The sequence below is a fragment of the Dicentrarchus labrax genome, unplaced genomic scaffold (genome assembly GCF_905237075.1).
Source record: "Dicentrarchus labrax unplaced genomic scaffold, dlabrax2021, whole genome shotgun sequence".
Lineage (NCBI taxonomy): Eukaryota > Metazoa > Chordata > Actinopteri > Moronidae > Dicentrarchus > Dicentrarchus labrax.
Genome location: NW_026136713.1, coordinates 16,650,422 through 16,676,231, shown reverse-complemented (window position 1 = coordinate 16,676,231; position 25,810 = coordinate 16,650,422). Strand labels below are relative to the sequence as shown.

General features: G+C 40.3%; 2 protein-coding genes across 8 annotated transcripts in view; both read left to right on the top strand.

Annotated features, from left to right (window-relative positions):
- The window catches only part of si:ch211-26b3.4 (connector enhancer of kinase suppressor of ras 2), a 56,583-nt gene extending 48,412 nt beyond the window's left edge, over nt 1-8,171 (top strand). For 2 of the 7 annotated variants that reach the window (XM_051420623.1, XM_051420618.1), the window contains 8 exons: nt 44-216; nt 2,150-2,223; nt 2,336-2,407; nt 4,599-4,669; nt 4,769-4,869; nt 5,501-6,254; nt 7,406-7,710; nt 7,797-8,171. In XM_051420623.1, the coding sequence (XP_051276583.1) occupies nt 44-216; nt 2,150-2,223; nt 2,336-2,407; nt 4,599-4,669; nt 4,769-4,869; nt 5,501-6,254; nt 7,406-7,710; nt 7,797-8,006 (1,760 nt within the window). In that variant the 3' untranslated portion in view covers nt 8,007-8,171. The remainder of the gene's footprint in view (nt 1-43; nt 217-2,149; nt 2,224-2,335; nt 2,408-4,598; nt 4,670-4,768; nt 4,870-5,500; nt 6,255-7,405; nt 7,711-7,796) is intronic. The other 5 variants (XM_051420620.1, XM_051420622.1, XM_051420621.1 and 2 more) reach the window with 5 other exon arrangements.
- A 4,753-nt stretch (nt 8,172-12,924) lies between these two features.
- Nucleotides 12,925-21,517, top strand: apool (apolipoprotein O-like). The gene is made up of 11 exons (XM_051420595.1): nt 12,925-13,005; nt 14,051-14,149; nt 14,256-14,381; nt 14,871-14,925; nt 15,390-15,488; nt 16,628-16,719; nt 16,808-16,924; nt 17,762-17,975; nt 18,085-18,468; nt 18,768-18,917; nt 20,867-21,517. The coding sequence occupies exons 1-11, from the start codon at nt 12,994-12,996 to the stop codon at nt 20,953-20,955; spliced, it is 1,437 nt and encodes a 478-aa protein (XP_051276555.1). The 5' UTR covers nt 12,925-12,993; the 3' UTR covers nt 20,956-21,517.
- The last annotated feature ends 4,293 nt before the right edge of the window (nt 21,518-25,810 follow it).

Genomic DNA, 25,810 nt, shown 5'->3' with positions numbered 1-25,810 from the left:
AAATTACTGTCAGCATTAACATTGTTCTTTCCCCTCTCTGCAGGTTCCCTCACTAGCGCCAGTCGAAGGAGAATTTCCTGTAAGGACCTGGGCCACGGTGACTGTGAGGGCTGGCTGTGGAAAAAGAAGGATGCTAAAGGTTACTTCACCCAGAAATGGAGGAAGTACTGGTTTATTCTCAAAGAGTCCTGCCTCTACTGGTACACCAACCAAAATGTAAGGAATCACATTCAACTATCATTATGTCCTGTATCTCATTATCTGTTCACACTTACTCTCTATGCTTTCTCCCTGCATCTTCATTCAGCAACTTTGTTGACAAAACTAATGTACCACAGTCAGATTTTACACATAAAGATCAGTCAACTTGTCATGGGGAGTATAACTTGGTGTGTATAACAGCTGACTTTCTAAAGTCAGAGAAAATAACCATTCAGAATGTACTGTTACTTTTCATGACTGATGAAATGACAATTTCCAAGAGCCCATGGTAATGTCACAAAATGTCTTGTTATGTCAGACCAACAATCCAAAAGCCAATGATATTCAATTTGGCTGCTAATTCTCACATTTGTGAAGCTGGAACCTTCAAATGTCTGTCTGTCTGTAATACCATTGAAGCTCAAATTCAATCAATCAATCAGTCCAACTTCATTTGTATAGTACATTTCATACGGATTAGTGCAGTTCAAATTGCTTCAAAGGTGACTGACAAAACAATAATAAGACAGAATGTCTTATTCAACTTACTGGTTGAGCTTCAAAACATTTTGTGCCCCCCATACATTAATATCTAAAATGCACTTTAAAAGGGAATCAATTGGACCTGTTTCATCGGGAGACATGGTCACATAAAGCTGTGTGTCATCAGCATAACTATGGAAAGAGATGCAATGTCTCCTGATGACATGGCCCTAAGATCAATCCTTGGGGAACCCCAAAGGTTATTTTGGAGGTTTTCAACGAGATTATTATTGTAAGTTGTCAGAACAAACTGTCTACCAGAAAGATAAGATGAAAACCAGTTAAAAACAGTTCCAGACAGTCCAATATGATCCCTGAGTCTATTCAAAAGAATTTTATGATCAACTGTATCAAAAGCAGCACTTAGATCCAACGCTGAAGGTTTATTTGCATCACGATTTATGCTGATGTCATTGGCTACTTTTATGAGGGCTGTTTTAGTGCTATGATTAGCTCTAAAACCAGACTGAACAGACATTTCCAACTTGTTGTTTGAATAAATACAATTCAATGATTAATTGATTGTATACTATTTTATTCCAATTTTTTGCTTAAAAATTGAAGATTGAAGATTGGTATGTAGTTACTTGGTATTATGGGTCATGGCTACTTTTCGTATAGTGGTTTCATGATTCTTCCATGGCGTGTTCCTCTTCATAGTAATTTTTTTAATTGTAAGTGGTGCAACAGCGTCAAGTGCTATAGACAACTTTTCATTAAAAGCATTAAGCAGACTGTCAACTGAGGAGGGAGTAAATGTAGTTTTGTTTCTGGAGATATGTGCTAGGAAATTTGAGGTCACTTCAGGAGGAAGACAGCATTTTTAACCCCTTGTTCTGCAGGAGTTGGTGCAGTATAATGAAAGACATTAAAAATACACAGTGGTGGTCTGAGAGAGCCAGGTCAACAACAGAAGAAACCTTTATGTTCATTTGCTGTGCCCATATGAAATTACCAGGTCCAGTTTGTGACCTATATTATGTGTGGGCTCATTAACTTGCTTTATAAAATGAACACATTCTAATAAATTTAAAAAGTGCTTTACTTTGTTGTCTGTCTTATTATGGACATGTATATTAAAATTCAAGTTGGTCTGTCCAATACATTTGACATTTTTGACCTCACCAACTCACTGAAAGAAGAAAAAGAGAACTTTCCCAAACAATTAACTCTAAATGTGATTATTTGTTTATATAAATTATATATTGATTATCATATCTCATCTCTCTTTATCATGTCAAGTGGTGAAAGGAGTGTATCCTGGCCAATGTAAACAACATATGTTGTTTTCATATGCTTGACTAGGGTACTAATATCCAAAATAAAATTGGTATATCAGTATGTATGACATTTTGTTCTCTGTGTTGATGATGTACCACCACTCTCCATCTGTCTGCGCCTGCAGGATGAGAAAGCTGAGGGCTTCATCAGCCTCCCAGAGTTCAGAATAGACCGAGCCATAGAGTGCAGACGGAAATTGTGAGTGTCCCTCACATGTCGCCGAAATTACTAATCAAGCACATTTGCTCTCACCCACACAACATGAACCACAAAAACACTAATCAGTCTTCTTCTCCCTGACTGACTGCAGTGCCTTCAAAGCCTGTCATCCAAAAATCAAGAGCTTCTTCTTCGCCACAGATTGTCTTGAGGAAATGAACAGGTGAGTTAGTGGGTGTCTTTGTGAGTCTCTGAGTGCATGTTTGTGTCTTAATGTGGACAATAGTTAGATGCTTGGGATGTCACGTGTTCATTCATGAATATTTTAACTGAGTAAACCAAGTTTACACAAGGCAACAGCCCACACAACACTGTGCATGAATAAGGCATGAACCTGGCCCTCTGTTGTTAAATGTAGAACTGCGTGTGTGTGTGTGTTTAAATACGCGTGTGTGTGTCACGTGTGCCCTTGTGTGAGGGAGAGAGAGATCGTAGTGATATTTGCAGGAGTGCTATCTGATGAGCTCTAATTATCCACACCTCTCCTCAATAACATGGAGAGATAATTGGAGGAGAGTAATTAACTAGCTATATTTGACTTCCGAACTACATTGCTAGGTTCATGTGTTAAAGTGCTGTTGCCACATTTTCATGTGCAATTGTACAGTATGTGTGTGAATAGATGGCATCAGAAAAAATTCTTTATATGTCTTGAAAATATATCGTGGCTTTTTGGTGCACTTCCATCTGGATTTTCTTAGCTTCTGAAGGCAATCACGTAGGAGTTGTACGTTTCCACTGAATGAAGCCTTAGCTTGACGCTCTAACAATTCCCCTCGTTCAAATCCACAGGACCACTCTGTAAGGTTTAACTGTTTACTTTGACACTGGAAAAAACTGGTACAAAACAATTGTTAATTTCCAGTTATGAAATCTGAGCGAGAATTGTTTATAAGAGAAAGAAAAACAGAGAGGTCAATAAACTGTGTGGTTCTACTCTCCGCTCGCCTGAATCAGCTCTGGTGACGCCTCCAAACCTCCTTCACGTGAAAATAAACAAATAAAAATAATAAATAGATAAACAAATAAATGAGATTTAACACATTTTAAATGATCCATTTCAAAATTAACATTTAAGTGCAATGACTCACACAATTAACACTGATTAACAAGCGAATGAAATAAAAATAATTATTTATTATAACATATGATATGTGATGAAGTGTCGACAGAAAGGGTGACTGTGTCTGCCCTGAGAAGCAGCTAACCAAATCCCCCCATGGAGTCCAGACACTGGTGGTGTTGGCTGATGAATCTACGAAGACTGGGTGGTGATGGGGCGCATAACAGCAGCTTGAATAAACTGAAGGCAGAGAGAGAGAGAATCATATTTAAAAAGACAGCAGCAAGATGATAGGCTAACGATGCAAGTGTGTCGCTGTGGTATTGGACAGATGTGACCAGCTGATTAGAACAGATTTGATTGACACACCCTTAAAATGACAGCAAGGAAATTATGCTTGAGCATGCGTGAGTGAATGCAGTGAATGCCATTAATTTCCTTCAACAGCTGGGCACTGTAGGTTTTAGTTAACATTACTCAAACAAGAGGAAATAGTACATTTGTTTGGGACTATTTTTAGGTGTGGATTAATACACATTTGACGTGCTAGTAAAAATCTCTGACAAAATAAACTCGACTACAGTGCACATGTTCATCCTCATGCAGGAACATATCATCCAGTGCTACAGTGTGGCTCACTGATGTGTTTTCAATAGTTCTTAGACAACAATGGAGCTCTACAGCACAGAGTAATAAGCTACATCAGGCTTTGGATACAGAGGCAATACTTGTGAGTAGGATCAATTCATCGTTAATCATGGTCTTTGGAAGTTGCTCCCCGTAGTGCGCACTTCCTAGTATGATGAGTTTCCTGTTCCTCGTGTACAGACTGGGCCTCTATTCTTAGTAGCGACCTTATTATTAGGTGTCTGCAGAGAGTCACGGGACAAGCCGGGAATGTGCAATGGAGACAGACAAAAGGGAAGGGATGAGGACAGGAAGCGTGCGTGTAGAGAAAGGACGCCATCTGAGACTCATTGCTGAGAGAGAAAGGAACAGAAGATTGTCACTTCTCTCTTTCTGCATCCATCTCTCTAATTATCTCTACGCTTCTCTCTCCTCATCAGGGGGATGGAGTCAGTTAGACAGATATCAACTGTTAAGAGACACCATTTAAATTATTTAAAGTGAAAGTTTTTTTATTCATCACCTACCATTTACCCAGTATAACCTTTTCTCTCCTCTCCTCCTCTCTGCTCCTTTTTTTTCAAATGTATCCTCTGAAGCCTTTTTTTCTCCTTACTTCTCATCACATTTGCTCTCTTCCGTTTCCTTTCCTTTCTTCCTATAGGTGGATGAACCGGCTGGGGCTCGCTGCTATTGGCTACACACCAGATGACAAGGTGCCACGCCCTGATGAAGGTGAGACGGATTCACTTGGCTAGATATGACTCACTTTGCCCTTTTTGTCTGTGAATTGCTAACATGTACGTGGGGTCTCTGTTTTTATCTCAATATCAGACTACTGGAGTGAGAGTGATCAGGACGAGGTCGATGGCTCAATGACGCTCAAACAGGAGGGACCCTCATCCCTCTGTGATACTTATCACCGCACACCATCAGTAAGTACACACACGCACATACACTCCACATTTTCTTTTGCAATGTTTCATTCTGATAGAATATTTTATTCCTAAAAGCCCCACAGTTTTCAGAGCTGCATAGACCAGAGCTCTCAGCATTAATAAAACATCAGAGTGTGAGAGTATCTGGTTCGGTAAGCTGCCAAGACCATCACTTCTCTGTGTTCTGCTGCCAGAACTTGTTTACAATCAGACCTCTAGGTGGCGACAGTTGTCACCGCTCATTACACCTCTGACAGATAAAAACTGAAACATACTTTTATGCAGAAGATGTTAAGACATGTACATTAAGTTCTAGTGGCACTGGTACCATGTTATCCCAGTTGAGCCATACAACATGTCATGTCAGTCATTCCTAGAGTTTCTCATCTGCCATCTCATTGCTTTGCTTTGCTCTCATCTTTGGCTCTATTTCTGCCCTTTATTCTTTCCTGTCCCTCTTCCTTCTCCTTCTGTCTCTCCTTCCTGGCACACCTCCTCCTTCTCCTCGTTTTGTGGTTCACATTTTCCTTGTATCTGTGCTCACATTTCACCTTTCTGTCAACTTCTATCCATCCTTCTCACTCCTCTACATACCAACCAACCCCCGTCTACCTCACAAACCCTTCAGGCCAACCTCCTTCACAGTTATGACCAGTTGCCCCGCTCAGTCAGCTCCATGAGCCTCATGCGCTCCACTCCGTCCCCACTCCCTCCACCAATGAGTGCCTCCACCTCCCCCATCCCTCCACAGATGGTCTCTTCCACCTCCCCTCTCCCTCTCCAGGTAAATTCCTCTAGCCCCTTCCCGGAGCCAAAGCACGGGCGACATTTCTCCAGTGAATCCACGCACTCCCACTCCTCGGCCGAGGACCAGCGTGGAGATGGCATGGGCATGGGCACGGGCACAGGCAGCACCAGTACCCACTCGTCAGGCTGCCGTTCTACCCATCGTGAGCGGCGCTCCTGGCAGGACCTCATTGAGACCCCTCTCACCAGTGCAGGGCTGCACTTCCTCCAAACGGCACCGGGGGAGAGTGATTATGGAGGCCTAATGGGGAGCATGGTTGGAGAGATGGGGCTGTACGGAGGGCTGGGCAGACAGGGCATGTCCCCGGAGAGACGCAGGCAGGCCACACTTCCCGTACGGAGACACCACGCTGCAGAGAGAGACAGGGAGAGGGATGGGCCCTTCCCTCTGGAGCGAGGTCCACACTCACACAGCCACACACACCGACGCTCTCACAAGCAGCGCAGCCAGAGTCTGCCCAGGAACAGGGACCCGATGCTAGGAAAGCTGTTACACACCTCAGCTCATATGGAGGAGAGGAGCGAGGATGAGGAGGCAGAGGGGCAGGCTGCAGATATACTCCAGGGTGAGGATGGTAAGGAAATATGTGAGTTTTACACGAGGAGAGAAGCAGTAGTATTCACAAACACTTTCAGAGGGGTGGTTGAAAAAAATCTTATTGGAACAGACTTTTAAGAAGCAAATGAGTCAAAAACATCATAATCTTAATGTGTGACACAACATGGACCTGGGCAGTCCATGGTACAAAAGATATTGGGGTTGATTTTGGTTAAAATTGTATCATTTAGGAAGTGGTGGAGGAAGTATTCAGATCCTTGACGTAACTTTTTTCTTTTGGTAGTTCTTCTGGTAGTTTAATTTATAACAGTGGATCATATTTTATAGGCTTTCCAGGTAAAATCTTAACCCTGATGTTCTGTTTGGGGTTCCTAAAACAGTGGGGTTGGAGAACAACCCCACTGTTTTAGCATCTTGACGTTTCTTGATTTTTCACTACTGTTTTGGATCTCAGAGACCCCAGCTGTAAAACAAGGTTAAGTACAATGGATGTTCATATGCTCTATACCTACCTTACTTTATGGCAAAAAAGTACATATATACAAAAATATGAAACATATATATATATATATTTGTTCATACATAGCCCATGTAACATTAAAAAATGAATATATTTCCTGCTTTGATGAAACAACGCTGCTTTATGATGCACAACCTGGTGGGAATGAGATAAATCTATCTCACAAGACGATTGTCATGTATAGGAAAAAAAGATTAAATTCTGCTTATACAAAATTAGGTTCATTTTTTGGGACTTTTCAACAGCGTTTGTTTTGAAAAATGGAAACTGTAGCTTTACCTCCCCCAAGTACTTTTCAAATGAAACAGTCTGAGGAAGGAAAATCTATTTTTGGTACCCCCTGTTACAATAGTATTTGTATTAAGGAGGCACAAAAAGTGTGGGAACCAGTGATTGTTTGGCCAGATGATGGATGCGGAATCAGCCAATTTTTGTGTTCTTCTCCTATGAGCTGCTTTTATTGTTCTATCTGAAATGGCACTTTTGGGAGACACAGTGCTGTTTGGTGGTATTTCTGAAACATTATCAGGATGGTTGCTGATTCATTTTCTGTCAGTCAACTAATGATTGATTAAGAGACACATTTTTTCAGCTCTATAATAAACACACCACTGTACATCCAATTGGATCTCACTGTGTCATTCTAGCTGTGAATGTCACTCTTACTGGTCCTCTCCTGGATGTCCCAGACCTGCGGGAGTTGAGAGTTGAGAGCAGAGAGAGGAGGGTGTCGGAGGGAAGGGAGCGGCGGGTTTCAGAAGGACGGGAGCCCGAGCCGTTGGACGGGCTAGAGCAGCTGTACCGGGCCCTGGAGCAAGCTAACGTGACGGCCCTAGGAGACCCAAGACCCTGCAGCAGACAGGAGCTTCGACGTTGTTTCACCCAGAGAGCCAGGGACCCTCTGCTCAACGACAGGCTGCACCGGGTCCGAGCCCTCCGCAGCACCTTGAAGGTAGCACAAACAGAGGATTTAAAGAAGAATTAGATGTGTGAGGATTCAATGTGGTAACTCCCTGGTGCCTCTTTGCTCCCCCCCAGGCCAAAGAGTCCGAGCTGGCAGTAATCTGTGCCCTACTGGAGGACCCTGGCCTGTGCTCCCAGACCTTCAGAGAGTGGAAGCAGTGGCACAGCGAGCTCTACTCAGACATCTGCCAGCTCAGTCCCGGCACCAACGGCCAGGACGACCTCTCCCCGCTGGGCGCACCTCTCATGACCCACACACACTCCTTCATTGAGACACATGTGTGAGAAAGAGAAGAGAAGCAAAGACTGAACTGATATATAAACACTCATTTTCACACACATACACACACGGCACACACACACACACACACACACACACACACACACACACACAGTTTTACATTAGCTGAATCCTCTCTCCTGATCACGACTCTGAGCACGCACTCACACAAACACCACACACAACACACACACACACACACACACACACACACACACACACACACACACAGGAACACACATTGTAAGATGTGTAAATATCATAGAGGGAACAGTCTGAGACCTGCGTGTATGAACTTTTGATAATCCTGAGGACCCCACAGGGTGCCTATTGCATGCCTGAACAGAAAGCATTAATCTTCCTTTGTCTATGGAACTCAGCATAAACTCCACACGCTTGTCGAGCAAAATGGAAAAAAAGGAGACTTTTTAACACGTTTGTTCCTTTGTATTCTCTTGGTTTTGCTATTTTTTTCCTGTTGATTTTAGGGGCAGGGGGAGCTATGTAGCAGCAATACAGAGGAGAATCCTTTTCACCACAGCACTGTACTACTTTTGTACTGATGAACTTTGCACCCAGAGCCACCAGTTCTCCCCCTTTCTCTCTATATCTTTTTTTTTCTCTCACTACATATCTTGTTGATTTACAGGGACCTCACTTGTTAATCCAGGCTGATCTGACGGGACAGTGTGGGGAATGTAAGGGCAGTGACTTTTAGTATAAGACTGTGAAAGGTAGCCATCAATGCTGGTTTATCTGTTTTAGATGAAAACAAGAGTCATAAGCATTGAAGGAACCATTGTGCTGGCTAGATGCACACTATTTCAAACTGTGAACTGTTAAAAACACAATTTTATCTGCAGAAGGAGGCTCCTCTGATAGAGTGCAATTCTACAATTCAGTTTGCATTCTCTCTCTCCCTAGTCTTTCTTTCTTTTCCTCTCTATCTCTCTCTTTTTCTCTCTCTCTCTCTCTCTCTCTCTCTCTCTCTCTCTCTCTCTCTCTCTCTCGCTCTCTCTCGCTCTCTAGTCCTCAAAGACTTGTGTATATGTGTATACTGCTGTGTATACTGATGTAAATGTTTGCGTTCCACTACCACTGTGATATGCTTCTAGAGGTAGCGGAGGGAAGACAGAGAGTATGTATTTGCGTGGGTGCAAAACAGTTTTTTTCCCCCATTTTTTTCTTAAACAGTGAATGCAAGAGCTAGAGAGTTCTTTTCAAAGGAGTCACTCACTACAAAGAATGCACTTTCTATATCTCTATCTCATTGGCTGCATCACAGGGTCTATGTTTCATCGGCCTCTTTACCATTGCTGTTCAAAATATCAGGTAAAAGCATTTGCCGTCTCATTTTCTAAAGATTTGTGTACAGTCTACAAATATATTTAAACATAGAAGAATATATAAATCTATTTACGTTTTGTGTCATAGATATAATGTAAAGTATGATGTATTCTATGCCAAGGTTTTGCAGTGTCCCCCTCTTCACTCTGTAGATGCAGGGTGTTTAGCAGTTGAACAACTAGGAGGCAGACAACAACAACCACCATCATTGACAGTTGATTGACAGTTTTTACTGGTTTACATCACGGCTGACCCTTCTCCTGGTGATGTGTTGCATGAGAAAAGGCTTGGGACTGATTTGATTGGACAGGGTAAAATATTGTGGATCATTTGTGTTCTTTTTATTTTTTATTTTTTTTATTTTTTATCTTCCTCTCATGATTGCAAGATAAATTAGACTTGTAGCGCATGATACATGCAAAAGTACTGTTTAAGAATGACTTTTTATTTATATGTTCATAGATTTGATGTATTCTTTTCTTCATTAGATAGTGTTTGAAGACACACACTGTACAATAACTGAGGGAGGCATTTTTGCTGCTCAGTTACTTGATCTAATGCAGATCCTCCTTTAGCATGCTACCAGGAGGTTTCAATTTGATGTTTTGGTTTACATAGAAAGACTGACACATGTCTAAAGGCTTCAGGAATCTTACCTGAAAGACAACAGTACAGTTACTTCTAAAAGAAAAGCTATTTTGACATTCCCTCCAAGCAAGTGGTTGATACTGGTCTGTAATGTCTGTGAAACTCAGATGAATCATTTCATCTGCAATATCAGGCCAAGGACTCAACGGTGCCCCCCAGTGTCTAAGACTCTGAGAGACATGCGTAGCACCTGCTGCATCCAGCACTATCTGTACTTATTCTTCATATTTTACTGTAATTCTTTGAGTGTAGGTTCAGGTTTTGTCATCATATCACACTGTCGTGAAATATCAAACACACCCCAGAGATATAGCTCATGTTTTTTGAATGGTTAATTTGAGAGTACCACAAAGAAACTAAATGATGCAAGCACTTTCCCTGTGCCTCCCAACCCTCTCTTTGGCAACGATGGACTGACTATACTAGCGATCTCACACACACACACACACACACACACACACACACACACACACACACACACACACACACACACACACACACACACACACATACACAGCTGTAGAAGAGTTACAATACAGTTGTAGTTGCAGACCTCTCTACGTTTCTCATCTGTAATGTTGGTCTTCTTTTTCCAACGGCTGCTCTGCTGAGCAGACGACATACTGTAGATTAAGGAGTGCCAGTTATGATTTGTAGGCACAGACTGTGTTATCCCTCCCAGATCTTTGTGTGTGTAGACCTGCAGAAACAGGCCGAAAAGGGAGATTCCACTGTGTGTTCTTTCAGGGGTGTACACCTCATGGTACATTGCACAGGTGTGTAAGATGTAAGTTGCACTGCGACATTAAAAAAGGAACATATTGCTCTTTTTCAAGGATAATATTAGCTTACTGTTATTCTGTACATTAAACGGACTAAAGATGATATTAAAAAAGAAAGAAAATGACATTTATTCTTCCTAAAGTAGCCTTTTTTGGTTTCATATATATGAATATATATTACAAAAAATACAGATTGTAAACTTAAGTTGTTAAACTTTGACTTCAATAAACTGAATCCTCTGCACTATGAGCTATGTTCTGTTTATGTGTACATTTTCTTGGATTCAATGAAACAACATAGAGGGTGTTCTGTGCTTATGTTACCGGGGCAAAGATGACCAGTTTTAAAATTAGGGGAAGGGGTCAGTCAACCTATAAACCAAGAAGCCATACAATATGTTCTTTTCCTGAAATAGCTAATCTGTATATGTAAGCAAACTGATCCCTTACCTGCTCTCTTCATAAGCAAATAATTACTAAGATTAACTAGTAAGCACGTTATGTATTCATCCATGACATCCATCTTTTACCTATGAAGTAGCAATGATGCAGGTGGGGAGGAGACTTATGATTTAACAACCTATATGCTCACTTAGATCACAGGAGGAAGGAGGCTATTCACACTGGGTGCGAGGTGGCTGTGTGAATAGCCTCTAGTTCATCACACAACATTGACACATACAGCCATTCACACTTACATTCACACCTATGCAATTTAAAGTTTTCAGTTCAGATAAGCTGCATGCATTAGTATAAAGAGCATGCATGTGTGGGACATGTATTGAAGCATCCAGTGATTCTTCTTTGTTCTCAGCTGTTTTTAGGATTCCTATTACAGATTAACCTGTTGTGTAGAGTCCCTCTACAACAGTGCTTCCCAACCTGTGGGTGGGACCCACAGCTTCACAGGGGGTCGCGAGGCCTTTGCTTAAGGCATGCTAGAAAACTGAAAAAATACACACAGTAGGCCTATATCTCAGTGTTTTGTTCACTTTTGTGAAGAAAAGTAATTGTAAAGTAAACTAATTGTCTAATAGAACAATGGCTAAGCATCAGGGACAAGAAAACAGTGAATTTGAACTGAAATCTGTATGATTGTTAAAAAAAAAAAAAAATTTAAATACAGACAGAGAAATTGCATACAAAGTTCCCTAAACAGGAACTAATCTGCTAAAAATTCATCCAAATCACAAATTTACTGAGTTCACTGTTAAGATTCATTGTACAGTTTTGAATTTGATATTAAATATCCATAAAACGTGTCACTCAGTCAGGGGTCATCAGTTTACTAAATGACAGAAAAAGGGTCCCTTAAGGAAAAAGGTTGGGAACCACTGCTTTTCAAGACATGGCCACAAAATTATTCACCACAAGTTGTGCCAATGAAATTACCCAAACCATGAGACTTGCAGGAAACTTTGAATGTCTTAGGGGTCTAGGACCCTGGGTCTACAGTCCACCTTGCCTTGCCTCTAATAAACCACTGCATATTACTTTACATGCGGAACTTCAGTAGGACAGGAGCCAGGTCCACCCGTCAGGTACCTTTTTTTACTATTATTTCTTGTTAGCCTATATCTTGGTCCACCACAGGTTAATAACAATTCCAACCAATTCAGGGCTGTTTGGTCTCAACCTTTTTTGGCAAAATTATGTAAATGTACATACATTATGACTCTGTATGCAATTATTGTATGAAAAATGACAGGGAGTATTCTGAAACAAAGGGGAAAGTACCAAATGAGATTCTGGGGCGTGAGGTCATTTTTGTTTAAAAATATAACCCACAAAGACACTTCAGAATGACAAATCCACACTGAAACATATTATTGTCCAGCACTTTATGTTGAATAACTGCCTCACTTGTACATAGGAAACTCCCCACGTTCATAAGCTTCAATTTGATCTCAAGATGAACTTTTCTATCTTGACAATTACACTTTCTGTAACAGTTAAATCACTTTCATCATCAAATCACTTTAAAACATGAAAAGTGATGTTTTCACATTTGAATTACATACATGCAAATCGACATTACAACCTTCCTCACCAGTGTAGCTACTGGTTTGAGAACAATGTGCTGAATGAGATCACCATAATAGCCCACCAGGCGGCTGCAGGTGCCTCCTCAGTCCAGCAGGTGGCAGTAGCTGACCGGGCTTTGGACCAGTCGCAGCTGCCTCTGAGCGTCCAAAGAAGAAGGAGGAGCGCTGTCATGGCGGCCAAGGTGAATGCTTGACATTTCCTCGTCGCTAAAGTTTTTTTTTTATGTGTGTATTTTCAATAAAATGCGCTGTCCCGGAGCCGCTACAGCAACCTTGAACCGACTGTCACTTTCTAGGCTTTTAATTGAACGCTGAGCAGCCGTGAACATAGCTGTGCTAACTGTATTAGCTTCGTTGAATGAGTCGATGCTATGTTAGGCAGCGTTTTGCTACGTTAGCGGACAGCAGTGCGAGCAGTGCTCCCCACCATTAAATGTCTCGTAAGCATGCCTGACAGCTGATATATCTTCCTATTTGTAAGCCCTTGTTTTGTTAGCAGTCCACATCGACTGTTTTTTAATCCATACGACCACCGTTCAGGTTAGTTAGCTTAGTTTAAGGCTGGTGCAAGTAAGCCCCCAATATCTATTTACATGTAGTTATTGTATAGTGAGTTATACATACTGTGCTGTTGTGTACACTAATGCAAAATGTGTGTCAGTGGTGGCCGATAACGAAACACATTCACTTAAGTGCTGTGTTTAAGTACAATGTTTGAGGTATTTCTGCCTCCTCTAATTGTATATTTATGTAACATTTTATGATAGTTAGCAATATAATAAATATTTTGCACACCACACATACTATAAATGTTTAAAATGTGACGCATGTTAGAGATAAAAGTACTCACAGTACACAACATTCAGTTTACGTGTCAGTCCTTCAATAATAATCATACCTTTAATATGATATAGCTGCATAATCATACAGCATCACTGGGTAATGAGCAGTTCTGGATAATGGGTGCTTTAATATACTATTATATTTAATATTGTCATACTTATGCACTTTTAATAAGGTGGAGTCTTGCCTCCGAATACCTCTTGTAATTGAATACTTTTTAACATTGTGGTTTTCCTACTTTTACATATGTAAAGCATCTACCTCTTCCAGCACTTGTCCACATGAGTCATGTGCCTATTAGTGATTAGTTTCTGTCAGTAGTTTGCATTGCTGCTATGAGCTGACGGACACTAAAGTTTGCCCTGTGCTTTTATTGTATGCTAGGTGGTGATAGTGGCCGTCCCGACGGTGCTGAGCATAGCCTCCATCCGTGTGTATACTGTGAGGGAAGCGGCCACTGATGGGCTGGTCACACGAGAGAAGGTATGGCTGTCCCAAAACGTCAGCAGATCTGGTAGGAGGGAACTGATTGCTATTCGCTGAAGTGTTACGCGTCATAATTACATCCTGATTCTCCCTCTGTCCCCAGCTGAACATCTACACCCCCCTGCCACAGTCTGCCCAGCCTCATTTTGCTCCAGAGAGTCCAGGTGTTATTCAGAATGGGTTAACTACAGCGAGAGAGAGCATACAGCCATTTTTCCAGGCTGTAAAGGTATCTACCTTTTGCTGTGTGCATCTACAGTGTTAACTCACACTTACTTTCACATCCTCTCTAACATTAAACGGAAAAACACCAACCCCCTGATGGATGAATTTAAGTGTTACATAAATGGAACACCAGCTAAAACACATCGAAGAGTTCTTATCTTGCACCTGCGCTTTTAGTTTTTCAACCCTGATTTTTGTTCCTCTTGTTTGCGGTTACAGAGCACAATCCCACGTGCTGCAAATGCTCTGTGCAGGTACGATTTTGCAAACAACAATGTTAAGGAGTCAGACAGGAAATAGGGTTCACGTAGTTAAGGCTGCAGCTGTGAGGTTTTGCTGCAAGGAGATTTGACAGTTTGATACTGTGGAAGATGGGGGAAAAAAACCACTTCACACTGACTCAGATGTATCCGTTTCAGTATCGTCGACATAGTTGTGTTCTTTCTGGCCTGTTGTAGTGGGTGATTTCAGCTCTGTTCTTTGTTCCCTGCAGGGTGCCTGTGTCTCTGTGAAAAAGGGAACTGTTAATCTGTACCATGCAGGAGAGGGTGAGTCAACAGTAGGCACCTTAAGGTGTCATACATAACTAATATTCCTCCACAAAACTAAAAATTTTAATCCCTTCCCTTCCTTACAAAGCGGTTAGATGGAATAATGTAATACATATTATACATTATTACATATATTACCTCTACAGGGATTTTTAACAAACTTTTGGTGCCTTAAACACATGTGTTTTAGTGACACTCTAAAAAGAAATCACATAATTGCAAGAAAAATGAGGAATTATGACTGTCTGTGTTTCTCTGTGGCATTTATTTTCTCCCCAACCCTAAGAAAATATGCAACAAAAGCTCTACATAATAGTAATGTTATTATTGTGCTATCGTCAACGCTCTTACTGTTACTACTGCTAGTGTAGTAAATAATCTCACAATATGAGCAGAGGGTCAGACAACAGTTCAAAATTGAATATTTGTCATCATGTTGACTGTGTTCCTGTGTTTCCCAGATGTGTACTATTACTTGAAAGACCCTCCCCCGGAGTTTCTACCCAGATTCGGTACCATCACCATGGCTGGCCTACTTGGCATGTTCTTGGCACGGAAAGGTAACCTAATCTCTAGTCACTATAAAACCCAGATTAAACATTATGAAATGTATCCACATAAATGGTCATATAGAGTCATGTCAGATCACATTATTGTATTAAATGATTATATAACCTAAATGAAATTTCAGTATACATATGCCAACAATTTAAGCACCTGGGCTCATTATTATCACATTTTACCACAAATATACAATTTCAGGTTTTCTGACATCTGTTTTCATTTAACAGATTTAACAAATGCATTCGTTTAGTGTCATCTTTACACAAACAGTCATAGCCTGAACAAACTAAAAGTAAATGAGACCTAAAAAAGCGTTTGATACTGGGTGTTGCAGTACATACACAATTTGGTTGATGCTCAAAGACTCCCTCACTCAGCCCTACTGTATGTAGACCATCTGTTATAATCAAAGAATGTTGTTTCCTTTCGTAGGCAACCATCTAATATTTCCCTTTGTACCATTGTAAACTGGGACATAATGGATGGTTTTGTACGAATTTTCTCCACAGGAAATCTAAACGTTCAATATGTAGTAATTAGATGTATCACCATTCTATTTGAAACAGGCTGTTTAGCATTGATTAAAAAAAAGTCACTGCCGTGAGTCCCTTTCAATATCATAGAGGTGTGCAAGCTAGTTTAGTGCTTCTACCGCAGCTGCGTGGTAATGTGAATAACAGCAATACATAATAAATAAAGCATTGTAGTTTTTTGTTTATGTTTACAGCATTTTCACATTTTAATTGTCATGCCACCCAGAATGTGGACGTGTGAATATGACGTTGTATAAATATTGTATACCTTGTGTAAGTCTTTGCTACTGTTTTATTTGAAGCATTTTTAACCTGCTTTTGACCCAGTGAGAAAAGCGAGTTCACAGGTTATTAATATTCACAGACCACAGCTGTTTAAGTTTCACTTACTGCTAAAACCACAGAGGTAAGAAGAACAACACATAACGAACAAAGTTTCTGTTTTACTTTTCACAGAACTCTTTATTATTTGTCTACCTCTCTCTGTGGGGGAGTCAGTTAAATGACATTTAAACATGAATATTACTAAATTAATTAATTCCTAATATACACACCTGTTCACTAAACCTAACAATGATTGCCATTGTTCATTGTGATTTTAGGCTCTCGTTTCAAGAGGGTAGCCGTTCCAATGGGCCTGATGAGTGCAGGAGCTTCAGTGTGCTACCCAGCCCAAGCAGTGGCCGTGTTAAAGGTAAACACTACATTTTAAAAAGCTGATCCCTCTTACAAACCTCATTATTTCACAGTTTTTATCACTATCATTGTCTTTTTCTCCCCAGGTGACGGGTAAGAAGGTGTATGCTGCAGGGCAGTGGAGCAGTGCTGCGGTGTCTTCCCTGCTCACCCCCAAGCCCCAGGAGCCTGTCGCCAAAGAGACTGCTGCTTCACTACCACAGGTTAACAGTCATATTGAGTTACTGAACAGATTTATTACAATTCTTATGCATGTCTGTAACCAACTAGTTTGGAATGGAAAGTACTTTAAAGATGTGTGACTAAAACCAAAACAGTGGTTCAGTGGTTATAAACCATTTTCCTACCCAACAATTTCCACCCTGCGCTTTTTACTTTCTCCACCACTCTTTGCCCTTCATGATGATTGTTGTGTTGCTTTTACTTTGCTCTTTCTGCTTCATACATAGTCATTTGAAGGTTTCTCTGATCTGGAAGTTAACACTTATATCAGAGGTTTTCAAACTTGGGTCTGGGGACCCACAGGGATCCTTGAGTGGGTTGTTGGGCATTTCCAGCTAAAGGAGGAATAGAGTATTTCAACATTTATTACAGTTGTTACGAGACCTGCCCTACGCTGACTCTGACTGACAAAGGATATAACCTGAGTCAAACCATACAATGATAGAAATCATACAATCTGTACTTAGCATCTTTGTTGCAATGTGCAACATGAAAAAAAATCTGGGCTTATATTGCTGTTGAAGTAGCTCTGTAATGCCAGCAATATGCCTGAAATGTAAAATGTTAATGTAAGCAATTACATTTCTCTCTCCAGTGTAATAAATCTAACCTATTAGAACTGAAATGTTCAAGAAAATTGTAAAGCTAGTGCTTTATTCTGTTTGTAGATTACATGTCACATGTGTCCCTGACAAGTACAGTTTTAGTGTGATTAATCAAATGGTGAAATTCATAATAATCTTTTAAAATAGAATAATGAATGCATGTCTTGGTTGAACAGATTTAAGTCTTGATTTTTTTTATCCACATGTTGTTAGGCAACTACAGTGCTAAATCCAGAGTCTTCAGTAGTTGAGGAGGCCTCAGAGGCCAGCTCAGCCCAGAGCTCTACAATCCCTGAGACAGAGGTGGAATCAGCTGAGTCTGTTCCTGTCTCTGATGAGCCAATTGTTGCTGTCGTAACAAAGGAGTTGTCATCAGTAACACTCGCAGAGATATCCCCCGACCAGACCCCTACAGAGACCAGCACAGGTATTACAGATATTGATCACTGTCGGATTCCTTCTCTGTCTCCATCTCTTTCATTTCAGTCACAGAAAGGCTTCTGCTGATGATTTACTGTATTTCCTCTCCTGTCCAGATCCAGTGGCACATTCAGTACCAGCAGAGACAGAAACCACCGCAACTCCTGAGGAAATACCTGCTTCTGTTGAAAGTGAAGAGCCCTCACAGGCAGCAAAGGACGTCTCCACCGACACCAGCCCAGCCGAGTCCACGCCGAGCATAGAACTGGAGACAACAGAGGCTGCGCCAACTGAAACTGCCCCAGTTGAGTCTGTTCCAGTGGCTGTTGTTCCAGTGGCTGTTGTTCCAGTGGAGGTTGCTCTAGACGAGTCTGCTCCAATCGAGCCTGTGCTTGCCGAGTCTGCTCCATTGGAGTCTGCTTCAGCTGAGTCTGCTGAAGTCGGGTCTGCTCCTTCCTCTGAAGAACTACCTGTTCCAAAGTCCTCAGACGAACCAGCAGGTACCAGAAATATTCTGTCCCATATTGTAGAAAGTGTACTAGCAATGAATCTGCTTACTTGGAAAACCACTGTTGGAAAGTGGATTCATTGGATCTGAAGGAACTACTTCAGTGTGGAAAATTGTGAAAAATGGAAGACAACTGAAATGATACAATAAGTAAAAAGTTTGTGAAACCTGTTTCTACATCTCTTCTTATTAGAACATTATTACTATTACATTGTAATATTAGTATAAAGTCACAATAGCTTTCATCAGTTCATGCTGCTGACCCTGTGTTGTATTTTGATTTCTTCACAGTGCCAGTTGTTGAATCAGCTGAACCTGATCCTGATCCTGCTCCTCAACCTGAGTTAGCTGACCCACCACAAGTCGCCGCTGTGGAGGAGACATTAAACCCAACACTCACACCACCACCTCCTCAACAGCCTGCAGTAGAAAATAGAACAGGTACTGTGAACACCTGCTGCACCCACACCACTTCTCAGGTTTAAGAATTGAGCTTTGACTTATTGAAACACACAGACACACTGCAGCTCCGAGACACGTAAATGTGGGCACCTTGTTAGTTTGTGTGGTGTTAAGTATCCAGATGTTAGATAAGCTGAGATTTGATCTTGCTATTGCCAGTTTCCACGGAAACGTGCGTGCATGACATGAAAAAACAATCAAGTACAGCACAACAATAAAAAAACAGCTTCAGTGCACTTCATTTAATTCCTTAACATTCAGTGTTTGACATACAGTAGACAGGTACATATTGAATCGAGACCCGGTTCCAGTTGAGAACCAGTTACAAATTGTGTGATTAATTGAAATCTTACGCGCCCGAGCTTATCGATTCCTTTTATCGACGCTGGCACGTTTTTCTGAAAGTTGCACTTTGACGTCAAACACATGCGTGTACACTGTTGGAAACTTAATGAGTCATGGCAGGGAGGAGGAAACAAAATTCTTGATTTCACAATAAGTAGGACAAGAGTGTTTGTTGTAATGATAATTTCAAGTAATGGTGGAAGCACCAGTAATATGCTGAAACATCTTTCTGCTTAACATTCCTGAAATTCCAGGAATGTTGTGATTCTCTACTCATGTGACATGAGTCTCCTGAATGCCTTTTTCTACTCTGTTTCTACACTGTGTTCAGACTCGGAGATAATGCTGAAAACCCATGTAGAGATACTATTTTCCACACAGAAAATTGATCATGAATCAATTAGGGAATCAATAAAGAATCTGACCGATAAGCGGAATCGATAATGGTGTTGGTATCAATAAAATCTTATTAATTCCCATTCCTACTTCTACAAGCATTTTCCTGTACCATAACCTGTGGGATTCTTCTGTTAGACAGCAAAGAATAATATCCACCAAATAAAACATGGGAGGGATCTGATGTAAGAGTCAACATCTGGATACCTCCAGAAATATAATTGTATGATTCAGCGATCCCATATTGCATAACACTGTTTTCTACATTGTAAAAATAATATCAGTCTAGTCCTAGTCTCCTAGGAAAATAAATTTCCTGTTGTACGTTGCTGCAGATGTCATCTATATGTGTACTCCTCAAGACAAAGAAGCATCCAAATGCCTTTTTTTATGTATTTTATTTACTTTTTGTTTTATTCTTAATAACAATAGTTCATCAATATTCCATGAGAGCAGGTTGGTCTAAAGATGAGACGTGAACCTTAAACTTCACATAAAAAATTAATAATCATGTTTTGTTTATAACAAAATTCTAAAACAACAACTCTGAGTGGCTCATTGTTACTCTGTTAGGTGCAGCTAATAACACATATAACACATGTTATATATCAATATGTGCTTTGTATGTGGATATTTGTTTTATGTTTAACACGGTCTACCCCTCCTTCACTTTTATTTTGATCCACTGACTAGCACTAGGTTTATCAGTCCATAGATTTATTTATTCATTGGTTTTGCCATCTGCTCACACGGATTTCCACAGCTTTTTTTTTTCTTTCTTTCCACAATTTCGATGAAGGGTAATCAAATGAATTTTAATCCTATCTGGATCGGGAAAGAGCACAGCCTAGACACGAGACCTAGCACAGCCAGATGACTTGGAATTTAGGTAATTCTAGGAAGAGATGTTGTGTATTTGTGCAAATATGGGTCAGTGTGCTCAATGCCGATTGTACTGAACACTAGATCACTAGTATTGTATGGTCACAGAACTGTGCAGCTTTAACCCCACTACCCTTTATTTTTGGTTGGTTTTAATTTTAGTTATTTAGTAATTCTAGTTTATTTTATTGATGCATTTATTGTCAGTCTGGGTAAATAGAACAGCTAAATCCCTTAAAGTTTAACATGAAATATTTCAGTGCTTGTGACTGAGATTTTGTTGCATTTCTCTTGCTGTCCTCCAGGTGGCTCTGGTTTCAAGCCAGACCCTGCTGTAATGGACTTTGGCCAGTCCAACCCTGAGGATGAAGACCTGTACAGCACACGCAGCTGAGATACCACAGTCGGCTGCAGGAGAAACCTTATTCCCACACTGCCATCTCACATCTCATTCACATTAACAGTCTGTATCATTATGCAGTGTAAATAGGCCATTTTGCAAGCAAGCAGAGTTATAAACTCTTTCATCAACATTTCCATTCTCATTTCCTCCCCCCACATCATTTATTATTTTTCTACAGAAAAGGTCCAAGTACATTTGCATTCTAGCAGTAATGCAGTGAATTGTGATACAAAGAGCTGATGGTTTGCAAAGGATGGAAACCTGGAAAAAAATACACCCACATCCTTTTACAAGTCTTTTAATTCACAGATGGCAGATTGTGAAATGTTCTCTCTGTATGTGTCATTTAACAATTAATGGCTTTTGTGCTCCAACTTTAACTGCGTGGCGCTTTTATTTATTGTAATTTAGCCCATTGCATTGGTAAGATGACAATACTGAACGTGTGCTGGTAATGATTACAAGATGGACTTGTGCTGTTCCAGTTTGTTACGTCAGAGATTGTCCTAAGTTGTTTAGAACCAAAAATAAATCTATATTTTTCACAATTTCATGTTGAGTCTTGTCAAATACTCAGTAGTTCCTTGTCAGTATTGGTTGTGTTTTTTATTGGTATCGCAACAAGTGCTCAGCACACACAGACTTATAAGGTACCAGACATATAGTGTCAGTGGTAAAACATTTGTCACATAGGCATATAACTTACATATTGCATATTATCACAAACAAAGAACTTTGTCTTCTGTCCGGAAACCCTGCAAATAACTTTGGACACAAAAAGGCTTTCTTCCTAAAGCCCTTTTTTATAATCCTCAGACCAAATAAAAAGTATTAAATTTTACTAAAAAGACTAGCTCTTAAATCATCATAATAATGAGCAGCTTAACAAGAATGCAATTTGTCTTCTATCACACCTTAATCACATAAATACATTTCTCCTCAAGGAAATGTTAAAGCCTACATTTTTCTATAGGCAATAGTAACTCAAACGTAAAGCAGCAACAAGGAACTTTAATTTTGTGTTGATTCTGGCATCCTCCTAACAGAAATAGTGAATCTTCTCGTCAGTGGTCTTGTTTGTTTATGTAGGTCATATAGAGGCATCGGTATTAAATTTAGACTGTTTCATAACCAGTTAAAACTCCTTGTTGTGGGGTTTAACTGTGTGCACAGATAATTGGCTTTTGGTGAAGTTCTGTTTCACATAAGGCAATATATTTGTTTGTACCAAACCACAACAAACCCAACACACAACAATGTGTGGTCAGCATTATGAATATTAAACTGTAACAGGGAAAACCTAAGAATAAATGAATCATAGAAACTAAAGATTTCACCTCACCAATCCATGCCCTTCAAAATGGCGAAGGTTATGAAATCTCTGGTGAGCCTTGTGAGCTTCTATTCAAGCATATTTACAAGTCTTTTCAAAACATCTTTCACATGTATGGCTCACATTCTGGATGTCTCCCATGTTACCACTGATGGTCAAAACTGGTGTAAACTTAAAAAGTCCTCAGAAATGATTGAAAAGCTCTGTATTGAGCTCCGTTACAGTTTTTAGAGATTATATGGTGTTGCAAAGTATATTGTGGAAAATATATTAGTCGGATTCAGTTGAATTGCCCAAACAAACAGTTTGTTGATTTTCATCTAGGGCCACCATAAGGTTAACATTTTTGCTTTTTATTTAAGTATTCAGTTCACAGGTCAAAATGTTTACATATTCTGTGAAATATCTCAACATCCACAGGATTGATTGGTATACAATTGTGTCCAGACATATGATGATACCCTAATTTTTCCCCTATTGCCATCATAAGATTTACTTATGCTTTTGGGTGACTTATCTTGACAATTATTGGCGTGAAACACATTCAAGTCCCACTCAGGATGAATTTTAATCATTTTACTGATCTCTGACATTTCCTCTAGCTCCTTTAGGTCAATATTCTGTTTACTTTTTTCAGTACTTACGTTATCACCCTAATAACCTAATACCTGCAGAACTAAAGACATTCCCCATCTATTTTTTGTGCTGTTAAGCAAATGTTAGCATCCTAACTAAGATGACGAACAGGTCAGGACCTGTTAAACAACAGCAATGTTAGCATTTAGCTCAAAGCAGCACGGTGTGTATGCATGGCCTCACAGAGCTCCTAGTGTGGCTAAAGACTCTTAGTCTCATTACATGTTCTGTTACAATATACTCATTTAGTCGAACCTAGTTGTTGTTTTTGCAAGTCAGAAACTAACTCATAAGAGAGCTGCTTCTTTGGTTAGTAAAGTACAAATGGTCTGCGCGTAAATCTGATCCCAAGTGAAACAGTCATTGTGGTTTCCTGAAACAAAAGTACAGTACAAATGGACAAATAATAAGCGTGGAAATGATTATTTTGAGGAACACAAACGTGTGGGAATGTCATGTATATACTTGAAAGCATTTTCGGTGCCACGTGTTCTTGCTTTTTTCTGTGAGCACACAGTTTGTACCACAGGACCAGGCTATCTGTTAACATCTTTATAGCTTCTTTATTGCCCCTCAGAGGAACTGGAGCTGCCTGGACCTCATAAACTCTGCATGAGGTTGACCAAAGTCATGACCCCTGGGACGCTGTGTGTGTGGGTGTGTTGTGTGCTCACATATGTGTGTAAGAGCGGGAGATGTCAGATCAATTGGATGTCAATACTTTCTCATCCTTCTTCTGTTATACATGGAGAAAAACACATATGGGAACCAGGCTTCCTCTGGCATCGGAGCTACAGTTTGTGCTGCTGGTTTGAGTCAAGGGGTTAAGGGACTCGTGAGCAGGGCTGTTTTTTTAAACAAGCACTGCCAAATGTTCTGATAAAAAAAAACCCTCCAGAAACAGCCCCTGTCCTGGAATTATTATCCACAAACAGCATTAATAAAACCACATGGAACATATTGACTCAGTTGAAAATAGAACATACAGAGCGGGAATGCTGGAAATCTGTGCAATCCTTTCTTCTCACATGGACATCTTGTCACTATAAGCTGAGGACCAGTGTTAGAGGTTTCAGATGCTAAGTATAGCCTCATGTCACCTCCCTCAAGGGTCCCCTACACATATGGGGCCCCCTTCCTTACAGGATCCCACACAAGCAGCTATGATTATGAGAACTAATATACGACTGGAGTCTGTCATGTAGTCCAGAGCCTTCGAAGATTTGTCCTGACCAGCAGAGAGGAAGCGGGGCTCACAACCCTGACCCCTGACCTTTCACCCCAGTGAGCCAGATTTTCCACAGAGGACTTTGTGAGGGCTATGGTTTTTGGTGGTTATCTTCCCAGGGTCCGGCCAGCGAGGGAGACCCCCACCGTGAAATAAACACATAGCACATTTATCAGCAAAAAAATATAAACATAACAATTATGTAAGCAATTTAAGGGGGTTTGTGAATACAGTATATGTTCACTTGTGTACATCTTCCACGTCTTTATTTATAGGGGTCAGTATGTGTAGTATACATATATTATATTTTTCTCCCCCCTTGATAAAATTAGATGTCTGTAGTTCATTCTGTCCAGCACATAATGCACACACACACATGTTGCAGACAACTGACATCTGAGCTGTTTTGGTTCTAACAACATCCACAGACATATATTAAGTACATCTAAGTTGTTAATGAGTGCAGAGGAAAGAAAAGCGTTTGACAAGCTACAGTTAAAAATACCATTTTTATGTTTTTAATCCAGGAAAAAATAAAAACTGAAAAAATAATTGGCTAGAAGATAGATGTCCAGTAACAGCTGTGATGTAAGTTGAGGTTTGATGCTCTCTGCTCCATCGCTCTCTTTATCTGCTGCCTGTACCAACGCTGTAACTAAATCCCTGTGTTTGGATCATCAGACACACACACAAAGACACACACACACACACACACACACACACTCCCACACATTCTCAAACTGTTAATCGCTCAGCTACTCAATTTGTGCATCTAACACCCCCACCAAAAAATATTTAATTAGCAGGAACATGTTTCTGCTTGCCATGAATGCCATAAAGAAAGTGAAACTATCAACATGCACTACCAGCCGATTGGATTGATTGTCTGGAGATAGGTGATGAGTGAAATTACTCTCCAAATGTTGACAAAGGCCAAAGAATGGCTAACAGAGGCCATTCTGAGATAAAAAAACAAGTGGAAGTAATATTGACTGAACAGTAGTCAGCTCCTTTGCTCGAGTAAAATTATGCTAGTAAGAATTTAATGTAAAAGCACAAAAGTGTAACATAACTAAGAGCCTACCGCCATGCGAGCAGCTCTGTGAGGCTGCTAACACCAGCATGCTAACTGTGACTATTATAACATGCTGATGTTGAGTACAGCTATAATGTTTATACTATGTTCACTATCTTATCCTACTGTGCTAAATAGCAATGACACAAAGTACAGCTGAGGCTAGGAGTATGTGGTCATAAGCAAAAGTATCGGACACATTTAAATTTGGACCAGATGGTGTGTGTTCGGATGGCAGACAAAGCTGCTACCATAGCTTAAGTGTTACTTAAGTAACATAAAAGAAAGTCAGTATAACATCACCAAAATACACTGAATGTATTAAACATAAAAGCACTCATCGTGGGGAGTATCCGCTTTCAATTTAAAAATGTTATGTAAAATGATTTGATTATTATTCCTGATCCATGCTGATTACTGATTACATGCACATGTAAGCAGGGGTTTAATGTGTCAGGCGGAGGTGGCCACTGTTGGGTAGTCTAATCTATAAGGGAGCATTTTGTTTTATAAACTCATTTTGTATATTGCATGCAAGATTACTAGTTAACTATTGCTGCCACATAAATCTATT